Source organism: Rhinolophus sinicus, chromosome 18, assembly GCF_057876585.1.
Source record: "Rhinolophus sinicus isolate RSI-liver-muscle chromosome 18, RSI-T2T, whole genome shotgun sequence".
NCBI lineage: Eukaryota > Metazoa > Chordata > Mammalia > Chiroptera > Rhinolophidae > Rhinolophus > Rhinolophus sinicus.
Window position 1 is genome coordinate 36,478,902 of NC_142518.1, and position 17,736 is coordinate 36,496,637.

General features: G+C 33.4%; 1 protein-coding gene across 1 annotated transcript in view; it reads left to right on the forward strand.

The window, feature by feature from the left end:
* Positions 1-15,445, forward strand: part of RP2 (RP2 activator of ARL3 GTPase) — a 34,248-nt gene extending 18,803 nt beyond the window's left edge. The window contains exons 3-5 of the mRNA XM_019716709.3: positions 3,101-3,215; positions 11,181-11,266; positions 13,137-15,445. Of these exons, the coding sequence (XP_019572268.3) occupies positions 3,101-3,215; positions 11,181-11,266; positions 13,137-13,220 (285 nt within the window). The 3' untranslated portion in view covers positions 13,221-15,445. The remainder of the gene's footprint in view (positions 1-3,100; positions 3,216-11,180; positions 11,267-13,136) is intronic.
* Positions 15,446-17,736: the final 2,291 nt, after the last annotated feature.

Genomic DNA, 17,736 nt, shown 5'->3' on the forward strand with positions numbered 1-17,736 from the left:
AAAATGACTACCTCTCTGTAACTGTACATTCTACAATGTAGAAAACTCATGTCTGAAATCTACAAAGTATCTGAGGTCTACTTTTCAAAACAGAAGCCAAAGTATAATTTTAAGACTTTGATATTTTCTTTTTTTGAGCATACCAATCTGATGAAAATATGCTATGAATCTGGCAAGATATAGAAAAGTATTTCTAGTCTTTGAGCTATGTTAATCCAACATCTGAGAGGAAAATATTTTCATTATATTGTATGGTGATTTTTAAAAAAAATCTACATACAGATGTCAAAAGGTATAATTATTCAGGTTAAACTCCTTTTTGGTAGGTAATGAAGAGTGGACATAAAGAATATACAGCATGTTGAAAGAAAAAAGCCATCAAAACAAAGTCGTTCTTCATGAGTCATCAAATGTTCTTAACCTTTTAACCTTTGGTATCTGATATATAAAACTGCAGTGTTGTGTGCCCTTAAAGTAGTATAACTGGGAAGAGTGAGGTGCTTTAGTTGTCCTTTTGGAATACAGAATAATTTAAAACAAATAAAATTCTAATAATAGTGGCTAACGTTTATATAGTGTTTACTATATATGGAGCACTGTTGTAAGGGAGTTAAGTGCATTAACTCACTTAATTCAGAATAACCTATGAAATAGGTGTCATTATTTCCCTTTTTACAGATAAGGGAAATGAGCCACAGAGAGGGTAAGTAACTTGTAAAAGGTCACTCAGCTGGTACACAGCAGAGCCATGACTTAAATCCAGGCAGTATGGCTCTGTAGTCCAAATCTTAACCCTTAGGCTTGATGCTGCTGTGCTGCCTCAGTGGTAAAAGAAAGTACGTTAACATCTAGTGGAGCGGGAATGTGACCAAAAGTGCATGGAGTCAAGGCAGATTCTACCGTCCAGCCTAGAAGGAAAAACCCTGGCACTTTTTGGCTGGAGTTATCCTATCTAATTCTGAAATCACAAAATTAAGGAATCAAAAGAGAACAAAAAGAAGAAAATGCCAAGTAAGTGTGAAGAGGGTATCAAAAGACCAGTGACTTACATATTAAAAGAGAGATTACGTGTTTTTTTAAAAAAATGAAGCTTGAGTTCCTAGGAAAATACGTGCAGAAGCTAGTTCTGAGATGGAAAAACAAATCTTTCTTGTATTATAACACAAATATCTTAGGACAACTTACACTAGAACTGTGATAACTAACTCTGATTCTGTCAAACCCTTGGAATAGCACCCAATTTTGTTCCACATTATTTCTATAAACTAAACATATCATAATGGTTTTTTGTAGTTCTATGGATTTTACAATGAACATGCATATAAAACTTAAGAGGGTAGGAAGTCCAGAAAAGCTGGGTAAAGCAGAAAACACATTCCATAGGGAGTCAAGTTACTGGGCCTCGGTTTTCTCACTTAAAAATCACATTTCTTGCTGGTTCTTACCTATGTCACAGATATGCACAGGATAAATTAGAGTAAAAGTAGTTGGAATTGTTTAGAAGTAAAATATGGCATAATTTAAGTTGGGTAGTTACCACTATTTTCAAGTTTTTCAAAGCAGAAGAATTTTCATGAAAAAGAGTCTGCAAATATATGCAATGAAATATCCAAATAAAGTGTCATAGTTCATTCTTTGTTTTTAGTTAACGGTATTTTGAATTAATCATCTTACCTTTGTCAATTTATGTGTCTGACTATAAAATGAGAGGTAACAAGCAGTCTAGAAAATTAGAAACAGATGTAGGATGGTTTCTGATATTTTAAGTAACTTTGCAGTCATCATCTGGCAGTGATGTCCATGTAATTTTCTGTTTTTTTATGTATGTTTCTTTTCTCTGAGGCAGCATTGGGGGCTATGAAAAAGAATTTGAGTTTGAATCCAATTTGATGGAATAGTATGGAATAATGTAGTCATAGGATGAAATACTATCAACCATTAAAACTGATTTTATAGTAGAATACCTGGAAAATGTTCACAGTCACGTGAGTGAAAATTTGTAGATTAAGTATCTGACTTTTTTAAAGTAGGTAAGTCTAAAAAGTTATATGTACTAAAACGTTAACAGTTACGGCTATCTTGGGAAGCGATTAAAAGAAGAGTATTCTTTTTTTTCTTTTTTTTGTAGTGCTATGGATTTTACAATGAACATGTATTATTTCTGTAATGGGGGGAAAGTAAAAGGTAGTATTACCAATATGGCATCTTTGAGTCGTAGCACCTTGGTTGACATTTCTTTGTTTCTGTTTTTTTGTTTTTCGTATGTTCTGTATTGAACATTTTGTTATGTTCAAGTAACATATGTAAAAGTAAACCCAGTAGGCTTTGCTAAAAAATTAAGTGGTTGAATGACTTTGCATTTTTAAAACTACTTTAATAATTATTTTAAAATTTAATATGTACTCATTGTAGACAACTATAGAAACAAAGAAGAGTAGAAATAAGTTGAAAAATCATAATGTACTGTACCTTGAATAGTCTTTTTAGGAATAATTTCTAATTTATTTGGTCTGTAATCAGATTATTTGGGTTTGAATCACAGCTGTTACCTAGCAGTTGTGTGAAATTGGGCAGGTTTCTTAACCACTCTCTGTGCCTTAGTTTTGTTATCTGTAAAATGAGGGTAATAATAGTACCTGCCCCCTGAGCGGGTTAAATGTATTATATAAGCTTTCCCCCATTTTTCATTTGTTAGATTTAATGATTTATCATGTCACTGTACCGTAATTTACTTAACCATTCTCCCCTCATTAGATGTTTTGCAGTATCACCAAACTAAATCTTCCATCTGTTAGTTTCAGTCAAAAAAAACTTTTTTTAATTATATTTTAATATTTGAGCGATCATTCACATTTATATGACCCTCAATCTTAACAGTAGGCATTGTAGTACGAATTCTTAACCAGAACTACCCACCTGGAAGAAAGAATCTTGTGTATATGAAAACTTGTTACAGCAAACACCCTGAATTAGAGTCATAACTAAAACAAAAATCAGCATGCTGTGTCACATTTTATACAGAAAAATACTAGACTGGGAAAATACTGTTTTAATCTCAGAAGGCCATTTTAAAATCTGAATGAAATTTTATTTTCCACAGATGGTTGGTAAAGGCTTTTTCCTAGTTCAGACAAAGGAAGTGTCAATGAAAGCTGAGGATGCTCAAAGGGTATTTCGGGAAAAAGCACCTGACTTCCTTCCTCTTCTGGACAAAGGTACCTTCTGGATGATTGGTATACTTTTGTGGTTATTCTCTTGATATGCTGATTTGCTTTGCTCTGGCATTTAACATGTAATAAGCAATGCTGATTGGGTATATCCTAGAGACAGGGCACATCTACATTTATATGTTCTTTATGTATAAATAAGTTGTAATAAACTGCAAAAACTTATATGAAAATGTTGGAAGATTGTTAGGATAATTTTAATAACTAATGCTGGTGTGACTCAGCCCTTAAGTGTTCATACAGAATTTCATATCCCTTTGTGGTTACTGTAGTAGTATTAAGAACTCGCTCCAAGCCAGTGAGTGCATGAATCTATCCCAGATTATATGTAAGAAATTAAGACCTGACTCCTTTCATGCAACCATTTTGACATGGGAACATTGTGATGGAACCTTAAAAAACGAACCTTTAAACTCTCAGCAGCTTTCAGAAATTGAATCAAGTAATAAGTGTAATGGACATTCTAAAGTGTGAGGATTAGGGATGAAGTGAGCATGTGCACAAATCTAAATTAATGATTTATATATTCATGTAATGTTAGTGAAGTGGTTTCATAGATTTTCTGTGTTTAAGTAACACAGCATTCCACATGGAAGAAGTATGATGTTCTGTTCAAGTACTCTTGCCAAAAATATTTAACTTTAATTGAGACAAGACTTAACTTCTAGTTTATAGGAAAGAAAGGAAATCTAGGGAAATGTCAAATGACACCATGAAGAAACAATGAGACAAATCTAAAATAGAAGGCATTCTACAGACAACTGGCTAGGACTCTTCAGACAATGTCCTGGAAAACAAACAAAAATAATGGGGGATTAGAAAAAACAACAACTAACTGCAAGGAATGAACTTTAATCGGGTCTTGGATTGGAATGGGGTGAACTATAAAGCTGTAAAAGACATTTTTGGGATACCTGGGGAAGCTTGACGATGTTATTAGGGAGTTATTTGTCAGTATCCTTCTGTATGATAACGGTATTGTGGTTATGTAGGGGATGCATGCTGAAGTGTTATAATGTCTGCTATTTTCAAATGGGTCAGTAAAACAAAAACGAAGTGTGTGTGGGCATGTGTGCTTGCACACGCACATGGCGTGCGTAGCATGTTATAGAGCAAATGTGACCAAGCAAATGTTAACGTTTGATGAGTGTAGGTGAAGAGCAAATGAATATTTGTTATTCTTTCACGTTTTCTACAATGTTTGGAATTTTTCTTTTTTTATTTTTTTTTAATTAGTTTCAGGTGTACAAAATAATGCACTAGCTGGACATTTCACCCCTCACAAAGCAACCACCCCCCTCCCCCAGTCCGCTGACCCTCCGACACCGCGCGTCCACCACAATTCCATTAACTCTACTCCCCACGCTACACTCCACGTCCCGTGACCATACACATCAAATTATAGTTGACATTCAACACTACTCAACTTCAGGTCCAGGTGCTCAGTGCAGCGGCCAACCATCCACACCGTCCATGAAGCGGTCGCCCCAACAAGACATGCTCCCATCTGACATCCCACAAAATCCCCACAACATCATTGATTATAGTCCCCAAACTGTCCCCCATGTCCCTGTTACCAAGTTATGCTGTCTAATCCCTTCCGCTTCTTCCTCATCCCCACCCCGCTTCCTTCTAGCAACCATCAGTTTTCCCTCTATATCTCTGAGACTATTTCTGTTTATTTTTCTCAAATAAAAAGTTGGGAACACAATGTGATATACAGATGATGTAATACAGAATTGTACACCTGAAATCTATGTAACTTTACTAACAATTGTCACCCCAATAAACTTTTATTTAAAAAAAAACAACCTGCATGTTAAAAAATAAATAAGTAAGTAAAAGAGACACTACAGAATAAATGGTGTGGATAGAAAATGAAAAAAATTTCCAGAGGGTAAGGAGAGTAGATGAGGGTAAAGGAGAACAAATATATGGTGATGGAAGGAGAACTGACTCTGGGTGGTGAACACACAATGGGATTTATAGATGATGTAATACAGAATTGTACACCTGAAATCTATGTAACTTTACTAACCATTGTCACCAAAAAAAAACTTTAATTTAAAAAAGTGAAAAAAAATTTAAAAAGAAAGTAAAAGTTGGGGAAAGATTTTAAGCTGCCCCATAGTGCATTCATTGGTGTGGAATAGGGAGCGCTTGCTCCCTATTCCAGCAGGAGTTGGATGGATTGGGTCCTTATCTAAAAATGGCCATCAATCATTCTAAGGAGGATTTTTCAACTTCACTATTGACATTTAGGACAGATAATTTGTTGTGGAGGGCTGTCCTGTACATTATAGATGTTTAGCAGCATCCCTGGCCTCTGCCAACTAGGTGCCAGTAGCACACTGCCCCAATTATAGCAAGCAAAAATTTCCAGACATTGCCAAATGCCCCCTGGGCAAAATTGCTCCCAGTTGCACACCACTGTTCTGAGCTAAGGGTGGACATATTCTTTGGAAAATTCACTTTTATTTCAAATAGTTTGTACTTCAGAGTCTCTAAATTTTCCTCTTTAGTTAAAGTAGTCATAATTATTTACTTTTAATTAATAAAGCTATTTTACTGCTTAATGAGAAAATTCATTGTTTTCCATCTTGAGAATCTTCCAAACCTGACTAATCTTCAGAACCATCTGGGGTGCTTTTAAAGATACCAATTTCCAACTCCCACCCCAGAAAGACCGACTCAACTATCTCTGCAATATACCCTTGGGATCTGCATTTTAAAAATTCCCCAGATGGTTCTAATGATAATTCAGACTTGGGTTCCTTTGTTGTAGAGGGTCATTCTTTCATTTATTCAGCAAACATAATAGATGAGATCTGATAAGTAGTAGAGGAGGAATCAGATCATATAGAACCGTGTAGGCCACTGTAGAGACTTTGGCTTCTGGTATGAATGCGATGAGAAGCTACTAGACATTTTTATTTTTTTTAATAAACCTTTTATATTAGAATAATTTTAGATTTACAGAAAAATTGCAAAGGTAGTACAGAGAGTTTCCATATACCCTTTACTCAGCTTCCCGCAATGTTAACATAACCATAGTACATTTGTCAAAACTAAGATGTTAACATTAGTAAAATACTATTAACCTATACATTTTATTCAGATTTCACCAGTTTTCCCACTTATGTCCTTTTTCTGTTCCAGAATCCGATCCAAGATCCTACTTTGCATTTAGTTGTCATGTCTCCTTAATCTCTTCTAATCTGTGACAGTTCCTTAGTCTTTCCCTTTTTTTCATAACCTTGAAATACTTGAACAGTACTGGTAAGTTATTTTGTAGAATGTCCCTCAATTTGGGTTTGTGTGATGTTTTCTCTGGTTAGCCTGGGATTACGGGTTTTGGAGAAGAGGTGATGTGCCCTTCTCATTACATCACATCAGAGGGTGCATGATATCAACATGACTTATCACTGGTGACGTTGACCTTAGTGGCTTGTTTCAGGTGGTATCCAGCTAGGCTTCACAAACACTGTAAAGTTCCTGTTTTTCCCTTTCTATGCTGCGTTCTTCAGAAGTTGAGTCACTAAGACCAGCCTGTACTCAAGGAGAGGGGAATTAAACTCCAACTCCTTGAGAGGGGAGTATCTACATACATTATTTGGAATCCTCACATTATTTGGAATTCTTCTGTAAAAAAGATTTGTCCCTTCCCTCCCATTTCTTTATTCAGTCACTTATGTCCACCAGGAGGGACTCGTGGACATATGTTTTATTCTTTGGATTATAATCCAATACTATCAAATTGTTCCAATTTTTGTCTTTGGGAGCTCTTTCAGGTTGGTTCTTCTGTCCTTTAATATGCCTTCTATTTCTTGTATTATTATGCAAGTTAAGACTTCCACGATGCTATTATATAGAATAGTGAGAAGAGGACACCCTTGCCCTGTTACTGATCTCAGGGGGAAAGTGTTCAGTCTCACCATTAGGAATGCTGTTAGTTGTAGGTTTTTCATATATACCTTTTGTTAGGCTAAGGGAATTTCATTCTCTTCCTACTTTGTTGAGTTTTTATCACACATGGATGTTGGATTTTGTTGAATGCTTTTTCTGCATTTATTGAGATGATCATGTTTTTTTATTATTGAGTCATTTAATCTAGTGAAAGGCTTTTGTTGATTTTGAATGTCAAACCAGCCTTGTATTCCTGAGATGAACCCCCGTGATCATGATGTATTATCTTTTTAACATATTGCCAGATTCGATTTGCTAATATTTTATTGAAGATTTTTACATCTTTGTTCATGAGGGAAATTGATCTGTAGTTTAATTGTAATACCTTTGTCTGGCTTGATATTAGTGTAATGCTGGCGCCATAAAATGACTTGAGAATTGTCTTTTCTCTTGTTTAATTGGGCATTTTTTATAATTCCATTTTATCTTCTCTATTGATTTATTGTTTATACCTCTTTTCCTAAATCTTATTTAATGGTCGCCTTAGGTTTTACAGTGCACATATTTAAATCATTTGAGTCCACCTTATGGTAATGTTTTACCACTTCACCTGTAGTATAGAAGGTCCCAATAATATTATATTTTTAAATCTTCCATCCCTGTATCATTATATATTTTACCATTACTATGCTATAAACACCTAATACATTGTTAATGTTATTAGTGTCAGTTATTTTTAGAATAATTAAAAATAAGAAAAATATCGATCATATTTTACTGGAGGCTTTAGAGCAGAAAAATGTCATGGTCCCTTTAAAATGTAACTTTTATCACTCGGGTTGCTCTAAGGGGGAAGCAGAGAGACCCTACCTGGGAGGCTGTTGCTGTAATCTAATTGAGGCATGATAGTGGCTTGTTCCAAGGTAATACTAGATTACACAGAAGCATTCATTAGATAGGATGGATGTTCAGGATTCTTTTTTGTTAACTTGAAAGTCTCATAATCTTGTATGATAGTTCAAATATTTAGATGTAAAGCTACTGTGAACTATTTGATAAGACGTTCACATTAAAATACTAAAAACATGACCAGTGATCCTTGTTGACCTCGTAGTTCAGTTTGAAATAATCACAGTAGTCATCATTAGCAGGAAAGACTAAAAAGTGCATTGTCAGCATTGTAGCTGTTTTAAATTTACGATTATCCAAACATGTTAATCAAAATTGATGTGCTTGTCCACCTTTTTGTTGATGTTTCTTTTTGACAAATTATTAGGTCACTTATTGAAGTTCATCATATTCTATTCAAAGAATATCAACCAAGTTAACTACCTGAGTAATTCTACCAAAATTGGACTTTTAAATTCTAAATTATGTTGTCTTTGTAAAATACAGGAACTTTCAGTAATAAATATCTGACTAAAAATATATATCTGCTGTATTTCCTTGTAGTGATCCTGAATAAAAGGATACCCTATTCTACTTTAATTCAAACTTGCCACTTTCTGCAAAACTGGAAACCCTACATTTATTATCAACTTTTTCTTTTTTGTTAAGAACTTACTTGGTTTAAAATGCTTTTTAAACTCTTTTTTGCAAATTTCCAAATGTACAATCTCTACTCAAAAGAAGAGAGTACAATGACCCCATATGTATCCATCCCCTCGTTTTATCAACTTTTTGCCATGCTTTAAAAAATAATGTATACTCTCCTTTTTTGCTGAAATATTTTAATATTATTTTGATATGTCCTGTCATTTCATCCCTAAGTATTACAGTATGTGTTTTAAACAAAATTAAAAACGGGTGTTTTCTTAAGTAACCACAATATATTATCACAAGTATCATGATTAACAGTTCCTTAATATTATCAAATACCCAGTCCATATTCAAATTTCCCTACTTGTCTAAAAACATTCTTTATGTATTTTTATAGTTAATTTGATCCAGATCTAAAATTGGCCTGCTCACTATATATGGTTGTTTTGTATCTTGTCTCTCTCTTAACCAGAAACAGGTGTTCCCCCTCCCCTTTTTTGTCATGCCTTTTTGTCCTGTAAAAAGAAACCTGGTTAGTTGTCCTGTAGTATGCATGGCTTTGTTTAATTTGTTCCTCCGTAGTTTTTGTAGACTGGAAGTTAAATCAAAGCCTTGTTTACACTCAGGATTAGGTAGGGTTTTTTTGGCAAGAATATTTCACAGGTGGTACTATTGCCTATATCATTAAATGAGAGGGCACATAATGTTTGATTGTTGTACCTTTAGTGATGTTAACATTGATGATTAAATTCAGGTGGTGACAGCGTTATCATCTTATTGCAGTTTCCTGTCCGTATTCCCTGTAGGATGCTAAAACCCTTAATGACTGTTGCTTGGTCCAATTATTTTACTAGGAGATGCAAAGTGATCATTTTCTAATCATGTCACTACCTCTGCATTTATTAATGGATGTTAACAGAAACTCTTGTACACCAGAGTGGTTTGGTTAACTTGAAATATGCCTCATATCATAAAACCAGAATAAATAAAGGGAAAGTAATTAAGCATCAATTTTCAGAGTAATGCTGGTGTCCTAGCAACCCCCAGTGGTATCCAGTGAATTTTGTTTCCCTTTTCTCTAAATATCATTAGGAGCCCATGACTTTTATATATGCAGAATGTTTTAATAATGCAGTCATTATTCCTTCTGATGTCACCATGTCTCATCTTTGGCCACTGGGAGCCCCTTCAAGCTGGCTTTTGTGTCCTTTGGATACAACCCCATTGGCCTTTGATAGCCTCATTGCTTTTTGGTTCATCAAGATAATCCAGGTTGATCTTGCCCATTTCTTGCCCCAGACATAGAATCATCCATTTTTCTGAGAAAAGGTTCCCCAGTTACCATCTTTTCTTTAGTCAGCACCTGTCTTGATCTACACACTGTAATGCTGAAAAATTCATACTTTAATTTGTTCTCTGTATCTAATTGTACAGTTGACTGACTGTTAAAATATCCTGTGTTTTCTGTATTTGTTGCCTTATTATATCACAAACCTTCAGTTATTTTGGTGCCCTGTGTAGTGTGATCTCTTCTCTTGTTCTTGTGCCTTGTCCTGTGACACACGATTACAGTCACCTTAGTGTTTCATTACTTAGTACTTCATTATTCTCTGTTGTTCTGTATTTGTTTAATGGGTTTATGTCTTTTTTCAAGAAATTTATAATTTCCTGGAGGTCAGGACTTCTCCATTACTATAGGAGATAAAAAGCAAACCTATTAAGAATATAGTGGTAGCTGGATAAATATTAATTGAATTGAAGGGCATATTTTACTTGGCTAACTTATGGCCATGTTTGCCAACAGTTTGACACCAGCAGTGCCAATTTAAATCCAAGCCAAACTAAATCATGAATCTTTATACCAGAATTTAAAGTACAGGTGGTTTAAAAGTATTCAAATTAATGTATGGGAAAGGAAGCATAAATATTCTATTCAGGAATTAAAAAAATAAAAAGTTAGTCGTTGGCTCTAGAATGTAGTTTTAATGCACCCTCAAGAAAAATACTTTCAGATGGTCATTACTTTTGGTGCCTAGCCTGAATTCTTACTTGGCTTAGCTTCATTACTGGTGGCCTAGAACTTGGCTGGTAAGTAGGGGAGTTGGAAGCAAGTCTGGCTGCCTGGCAAACCCTACTTATGTTGACCTGGATTACTTTTGATCTGTTTTGTCATTTTGTCAGCTATTTTTTTTGTACTGCTAAATGGATGGACTTTTTATGGTTTTTATACATGAATGAAAAGCAGAAAAGCCAGACTATTTACAACACTTAAAAATGTGACACTAGTCCTATAGTAGCACTGAAGCTACTCACCATGGAATGAGACTCTGTTAAGTTTTATGGTTAGAGTAGGAAGAAGTAGCTGAAGTGATGTGTCCTGTTAGTCTACTTCCTGCTTCCTTTTCTCTTACCTCCAAAGAAGAGGCTGGAGATTGTTCGGGGAAGGATAAAATATTAATTTTCAAATAGATTTGTATTCTTGATAACACATCTTCACTTTGCTCCTAGGTCCTGTTATTGCCTTGGAGTTTAACGGAGATGGTGCTGTAGAAGGATGTCAAGTCATTGTCAACGAGATGTTCAACGGGACCCAGGTACAAGGTTTCACTACTTAGATTTCAGTCAGACCTTTTCATTTCCTTTCCTTTACAATCAAACAATAGTACTTTTTTAGCCCCAGTGTTGCATGGAATTAAAAAGAAAAGCAGATCATGATTTTTAGGACCTATGATAAATAATTGGGAGCTAAGCTTTGGTTTTTCCTTGCTAAAGTAAAATTTTAATTGCTTAAAAGTTTACAAAATAAGAATCTACTTATTAAAAATCTTCAACGATACATACGTTTCTAAAGTAAAAATTCTCATTAAATGTTTCTTCAAGTACTTCCTTTTTTAAAATAGTGATATATTGAAAAAAGTTATACAGATGGTCCCTAACTTACAATGGTTTTACTTAAGGGTTAAGTTTGTTTGTTTGACTTAAGAGTTTTTGACTTTAAGTGATAGGCATTCGGTAGAAACTGTACTTGTAGCGATAGGTGGTATCATACTCTCTCGTGATGCTGGGCCGCAGTGGCAGCAAGCTGCCGCTCCCAGTCAGCCACACAATCACGAGGGTAAACAACTGACACTCTGCAGTGTATTCGTTGTGTTGGATGATTTTGCCCACCTGTAGCTAATGTAAGCGCCTGAGCATGTTTAAGGTAGGCTAAACTAAGCTATGAGTTCGGTAGGTTAGATATATTGAATGCAGTTTCAACTTATACGATATTTTCCACTTATGATGGGTTTATTGGGATGTAACCCCATTGTAAGTTGAGGAGCATCGTATTTCTAAGATTATATACTTTAGATGGATGATCCCATTGCCCAGTGTTCATTTTTATTTGGTTCAGTAATGCTTCCTCAAAAATTGAACTTTAGTTGTATCTGGAAATAATTACATGTAGGTATTTTCTAGATAAGTTGATGAGGTTGCTGTTATTTAAGAATTTCAGACTTAAATAACTTATTACTTTAAAGCCAAAAATATAAGAGGATTAAATGAGAGTATGTGTGTGTGTGTGTACGTGCGTGTGTGTGTGTGTATATATATACATATATATATGATTATTTTTTGATAAATATCTCAGGAAATTTTTGGTTTTATAGTCTGATTCAGGAAAATTTTGGTTTTATAGTCTGATTTGGCTTATGGCTCCTTGAATTTGCATAATTTAAAGTACTTTGTCTTTTGTCTCATTTTATCACACACTACTAAGGTAGAGAGCAAATATAATCAGATTGAATAGAAAAGGAAACGGAGGAAATGGTTGTGTGATTTGGAGTTTTTAGAGGGAATTAGTTAAAGATTATCTAATCCAACTTTATTATTTTACAGGTGTGGGAACTGAGCCCAGAGAGGTTTACTAAATTTTCAGCATCATAAAGCTAGTTTATGATAAAGCTGGAATAGAACTCAGGTCTCTATTTCCTGGCTGACTTTGTAAATGCTATTTTTGAAGGGTTCTATTGAATACAGCTTTATTGTTGTTTACAAACTAGTTCATTTTAAATTAGTAATATATCTCTAGCAGCTTTAAAAAAGATAATCTTAAGTTTTGCTTCTCAGCCTACTGAGATCGTTATTAAAAATTAGAAGAAACTATTCAGTAGCTTTCATAATATTGACTGTCATATATTTTAAAAAGTAAAATTCTAAGTGTAATAAAATACAATTAAAGTATTATGAAACCAAAGACCTTAATTATATCATAAGTGCTTTTAAAAGAGCTCAATTTACATTATAGCTATTGAAACTATATTGCATGGATTCTATAGAAAATCTACAGATTAAATATGATAAATGATGTACTTGAATTTCTTTTAAATAGCAAGCTTATGACTTTGTTCTGTGGAGAACATGGGCTTTGGAATTTTGGAATTACTGGTATTTATTTTTTCATTTCTTTTATATTTAAAATAGATGTTTATATCAGAAAACAAGGAGACAGCATCTGCAGATGTAGACAGCTTCTACAACTTTGCTGATATACAGATGGGAATATAAAGTGCATTGTGGAACCAAGGACTTGGTATTGAGCCCTTTTCAATTTGTGTATTAGCAATGGCTTTTACTAAGGCTAAAATTATTAAAGTTGATTTCCAAATAAATTGTTGAATATTGCATCATTTACTTGAGGTTCAAAATAGTTCATTTTAAATTAAGTAGTTCTAATCAGCTTTACAACTATTTAACCCACTTCTATAAGCTTACAGTTTTGATTCCCTGCATATGATACTGTTATTAGAAAATGGAAGTGGCTAACAGTTCATGATTTTAATCCTAATTAAATATTCTTTCAAATCTTTAATAATTTAAACTTTCCTCAGTGCTCCATGATATTTGTTTGAGAATATGTTCCATTGTTTATTTTTTAATTTAGATGGATGTGTTACCAGTTGATAATTAGAATGAACCTTTGCACATTTTTTTCATGTATATATCCAGTTAAAGAATTGCTTCCTAGTTGCATAATATGGCAAATGAGATTTTGTACACAGAGTTGACATAATACTTTGTAAATTGAATTTTTTAAATTACTCAGCATTTGATAACCAGTTTTGCAAGTAACTCTACTAACTGATGTTGGTATAGCTGTTTAAAGACTACTTTATGAGTAGTATAATTATTTGAATAATTTCCACCCTGTTTACTTTTTTAATACAACTGCTAGCTGACTCTTCTGCTTCCTGGTAAGAAAAGGTATATGTAACACTAAAACTATAAGAAGCCCAATCACTAGCAGTTTTCAAAAAAGTGATTATTGTTTTATCAGCACTTGTGGGCTATTAGGAGAATTAGAACAAAACCTTGTGATATGCAAATTAAAAAGCTAGATAAATTTGATTTTCATTATATATGCCACGCATATCAAGTAATGTTCAAGCATAATAACGTTATTTTGGTTGCTTTAAAGCATTATTTTCTAAATCAACCTAGCATAGTAATTTACCAGGAGGCAGGGGACAGCTACTTGTTTAATAAAAGTCCACATTCTTGAACCCAAGTCCCAGGTGCAGTCTCCAGGGAAAGCTCTGTTCTAAAGGGTTTGTTGTAATTGGAAGTAATCCGTTTAGAAGATGTGGAGAGGTTGATCTAGTGAGAAGCGACTGAACCTACCATCTACATTGCACATAGCAGCTAATAGGACATTAGTTTTCATAGTCTATTTTTAAAAAGAACATTAAATTTAATTCTATTTTGGTAAAACTAAGACTGAAAATAGCCACTTGTAAAAATTCCTCTTATGATTGTTACTAAAAATATATTTTCATGTTTAAACTGTTTTTTGGATATTTTCAGATTAATTTATAACTACTACATTGAATTGTGTGTTGATGTCCAGAAATAATACATTAAAAGACTTTTCACTTTAAATTAATAATATTGACCATCTACCCTGTGCCTGGCCTAGTGTTAACAATTAGCATTGCATCATTTCAATCTTTTTCTGAGAGCATTCTATACTACACAATCAACCACTCCTTTAAATCAAAATGATTTAATAAGATGCAAATAAAAATTGGTGACAGGTTTAATATAATTTTGATCATAATTTACAAATGAGCTTTGCAAATAGTGGTCAGGGGGCATTAATTTTCCCCATAGTTAAGCTAAATTAAATATGTTCCTTGTAGTCATGATTACATTATTAAACCCCATTAGTCACACTTAAAATAATCACAGTACTTTTTGTTTTTCAAAAATGTAATACAATGTTATGCAAAGCTGTAAATTGAGTTCTTTATTTTATCTATGGTATTTTTGCAAAAACTCAGGAATATAACATATAAGGGAGATGTTAATTTAAAATTTTCCACTAAATTTAGTATCTATTAACCAAAGCCTAAAATTTTATATTCTTCAGTTAGACAAGAGCTTGTACCCAAGTTTAATTTGTCTTTAAGGACAGTCATTTGTCTTCCTAAAGTTTGAAAAGATTTTTTAAAAATAAGTAGTGCTATGGTTCTTGTTTCTATAATTCTAAACTTTGATAGTACTTATAGTATACTACATTTCATTTCTGAATAGCTTTTGAATTCATGAAAAATTAGTAATTTTATTAAGTTATACATGTGTAAACATTATATTAGCTTATTTCTTTTATGTTGATAGTACTGCTTCTGTTTTTAGTACTGTTTTCGCTTCTGTATATTTATGTCCAGCTTATGTATGTAATTTATGTAGTGTTTATAAAATGTGATTTGTAATAAATGTTGTTAAAATGAAAATGGCTTAACAGTAATTTTTTGAAGAGCATTTCTATAACGTATTTACTCATACATGTGCCAAAATTTGATCATGACACAACTTTTTTAATGATAAAAGTAAAATAAAGTGTTCTAATCTCTGTCTTATGTTAATGACAAATGAGCTGTATGCTGTGTTTGTGTACATGTATACAAAGCACTCTGGAGAAATGGAAAGGAGCTAGAAAACCTATTTTAATCTGAGGAATTTCCAATATAATGGTTCCTTGGTTAAGAGATACATTTTATTATGATTGAATACTTACTAAGATTAGACATCTTTCTCCTCCATATTTAAGAAAATAATGGTTTGTGGTATACTGTCAGGTTTATACAAATGGACCTTATTTTTAAATTACTACCAAATTTACCAGCCTTTTGTACTCAACTTCTCCCTCTCCTAGCCTATAAATCGTAAGTACTGAAACTGCAGATCAGTTAAGTTTTAAAATAACATTTATTTTCATTATTTCTATGTATAAAACTTCTACATGTGCATTTAGAACATTTGTGTAAAGACGAAAATGCACAAGGCAATAGCAAAAATTACTTCCTATTTATTGGATAATTCTTGCTGTGCTGAGCTTAAAATTTGCTTTTCTCATTTAAAAGGGAAATATTTTACTCTCTAGGAAGAGAAGATATTGTAATTAGGGTACAATTACTCTTTCAATGCATTCTAGAAAATATTTTATCCTTTAAAAGTGTAACACTAGAAGAGTCAAACTTCATTGTTTTTATTTTTCAATTACAGTTGACATACAGTATTACATTAGTTTCAGGTGTACAACATAGTGATTAGACATTTGCATAACTTATGAAGTGATCACCCCAATAAATCTAGTACACATCTGATGGCATACATAAATATTATAGTATTAATGACTATATTCCCTACGCTGTGCATTACTTCCCCATAACTATTTTGTAACTGCCAATTTGTACTTCTTAATCCCTTCCCTTCTCCATTCATTCTCCCAACCTCCTTCTCATCTGCCAACCCTCAAATTGTTCTCTGTATCTGTTTGTTTCTGTTTTGTTTGTTCATTTATTTTGTTCTTTAGATTCCACATATAAGTGAAATCATATGGCATTTGTCTTTCTCTGTCTGACTTACTCCACTCGGCATAATACCCTCTAGGTCCATCCATGTAGTTGGAGATGGCAAGATTTCATTTTTGTTTATAGCTGAGTAATATTCCATCGTATATATGTACCACCTGTTCTTTATCCATTCATCATTGATAGACACCCAGGTTGCCTCCATTTCTTGAGTATTGTCAATAACGCTCTAATGAACCAATGGATGCACATACGTTGCTTCGAAGTAGTGTTTTGGGTTTCTTCAGATAAATACTCAGAGATGGGATTACTGGGTCCTTCTTTCTCTTTTTCTAGATTTTTATTTAAAATGTAGCTAACACAATATTATATGAGTTTCAGATATACACAATAGTGATTATATACCTAAAGAAGTGATCACCATGGTAAGTCCGTCAACCATCGGACACCATACTATGCTATCACAATATACTAATGCTGTACGGTACATCCCCATGACTTATTTGCTTTATACCTGGAAATTTGGACCGCTTATTACCCTTCACCTTCCCTCCTTTTTTAATTTTTCATTTACAGTTGACATTCAATATTATTTTATATTAAGTTAACTTTAGGGGTATAAACATTTATACCCCATAAAAACTTTAGTGGTTAGACATTTATATAATTTAAGAAGTGATCCTCCTGACTAGTACCCACCTGGCACTGTACATAGTTATTACCATATTATTGACTGTATTCCCTGTGCTGTACTTTACATCTCTGTGACTATTTTGTGACTACCAATTTGCATTTCTTAAGCCCTTACCTTTTTTTTTTCAATTATCCCTGATTTATTTAGCATCTATGCAGATACAAAAAGAAAAAAAAGGAATTAAAACTATTGTTGAAGATTAATTAGCAAGAGATATTATTTCTTACCACACAGGATTATTTTAAATTAATCAACCATCTTTTAAGAGCCCAGGTATTTGGAAATATACAACTACATGTAAAACATGACTTGTGGTGAGAACAATCATTCCAAAAACATATTTAACCACTTGCTAACTAGAATTTTCCTCTGGTGAATGTATCTTTCTCGGAAGTCCTGTATCCTGGCAACCCAAAAACATTTGTTTTCTCTGATACTGTTCTTGGGTTGCTGAGTGTTGTCTGAGAATATCAAATGTAAGTTGGCTCCCTTACAAATTCATAATTTCAAAACTCAA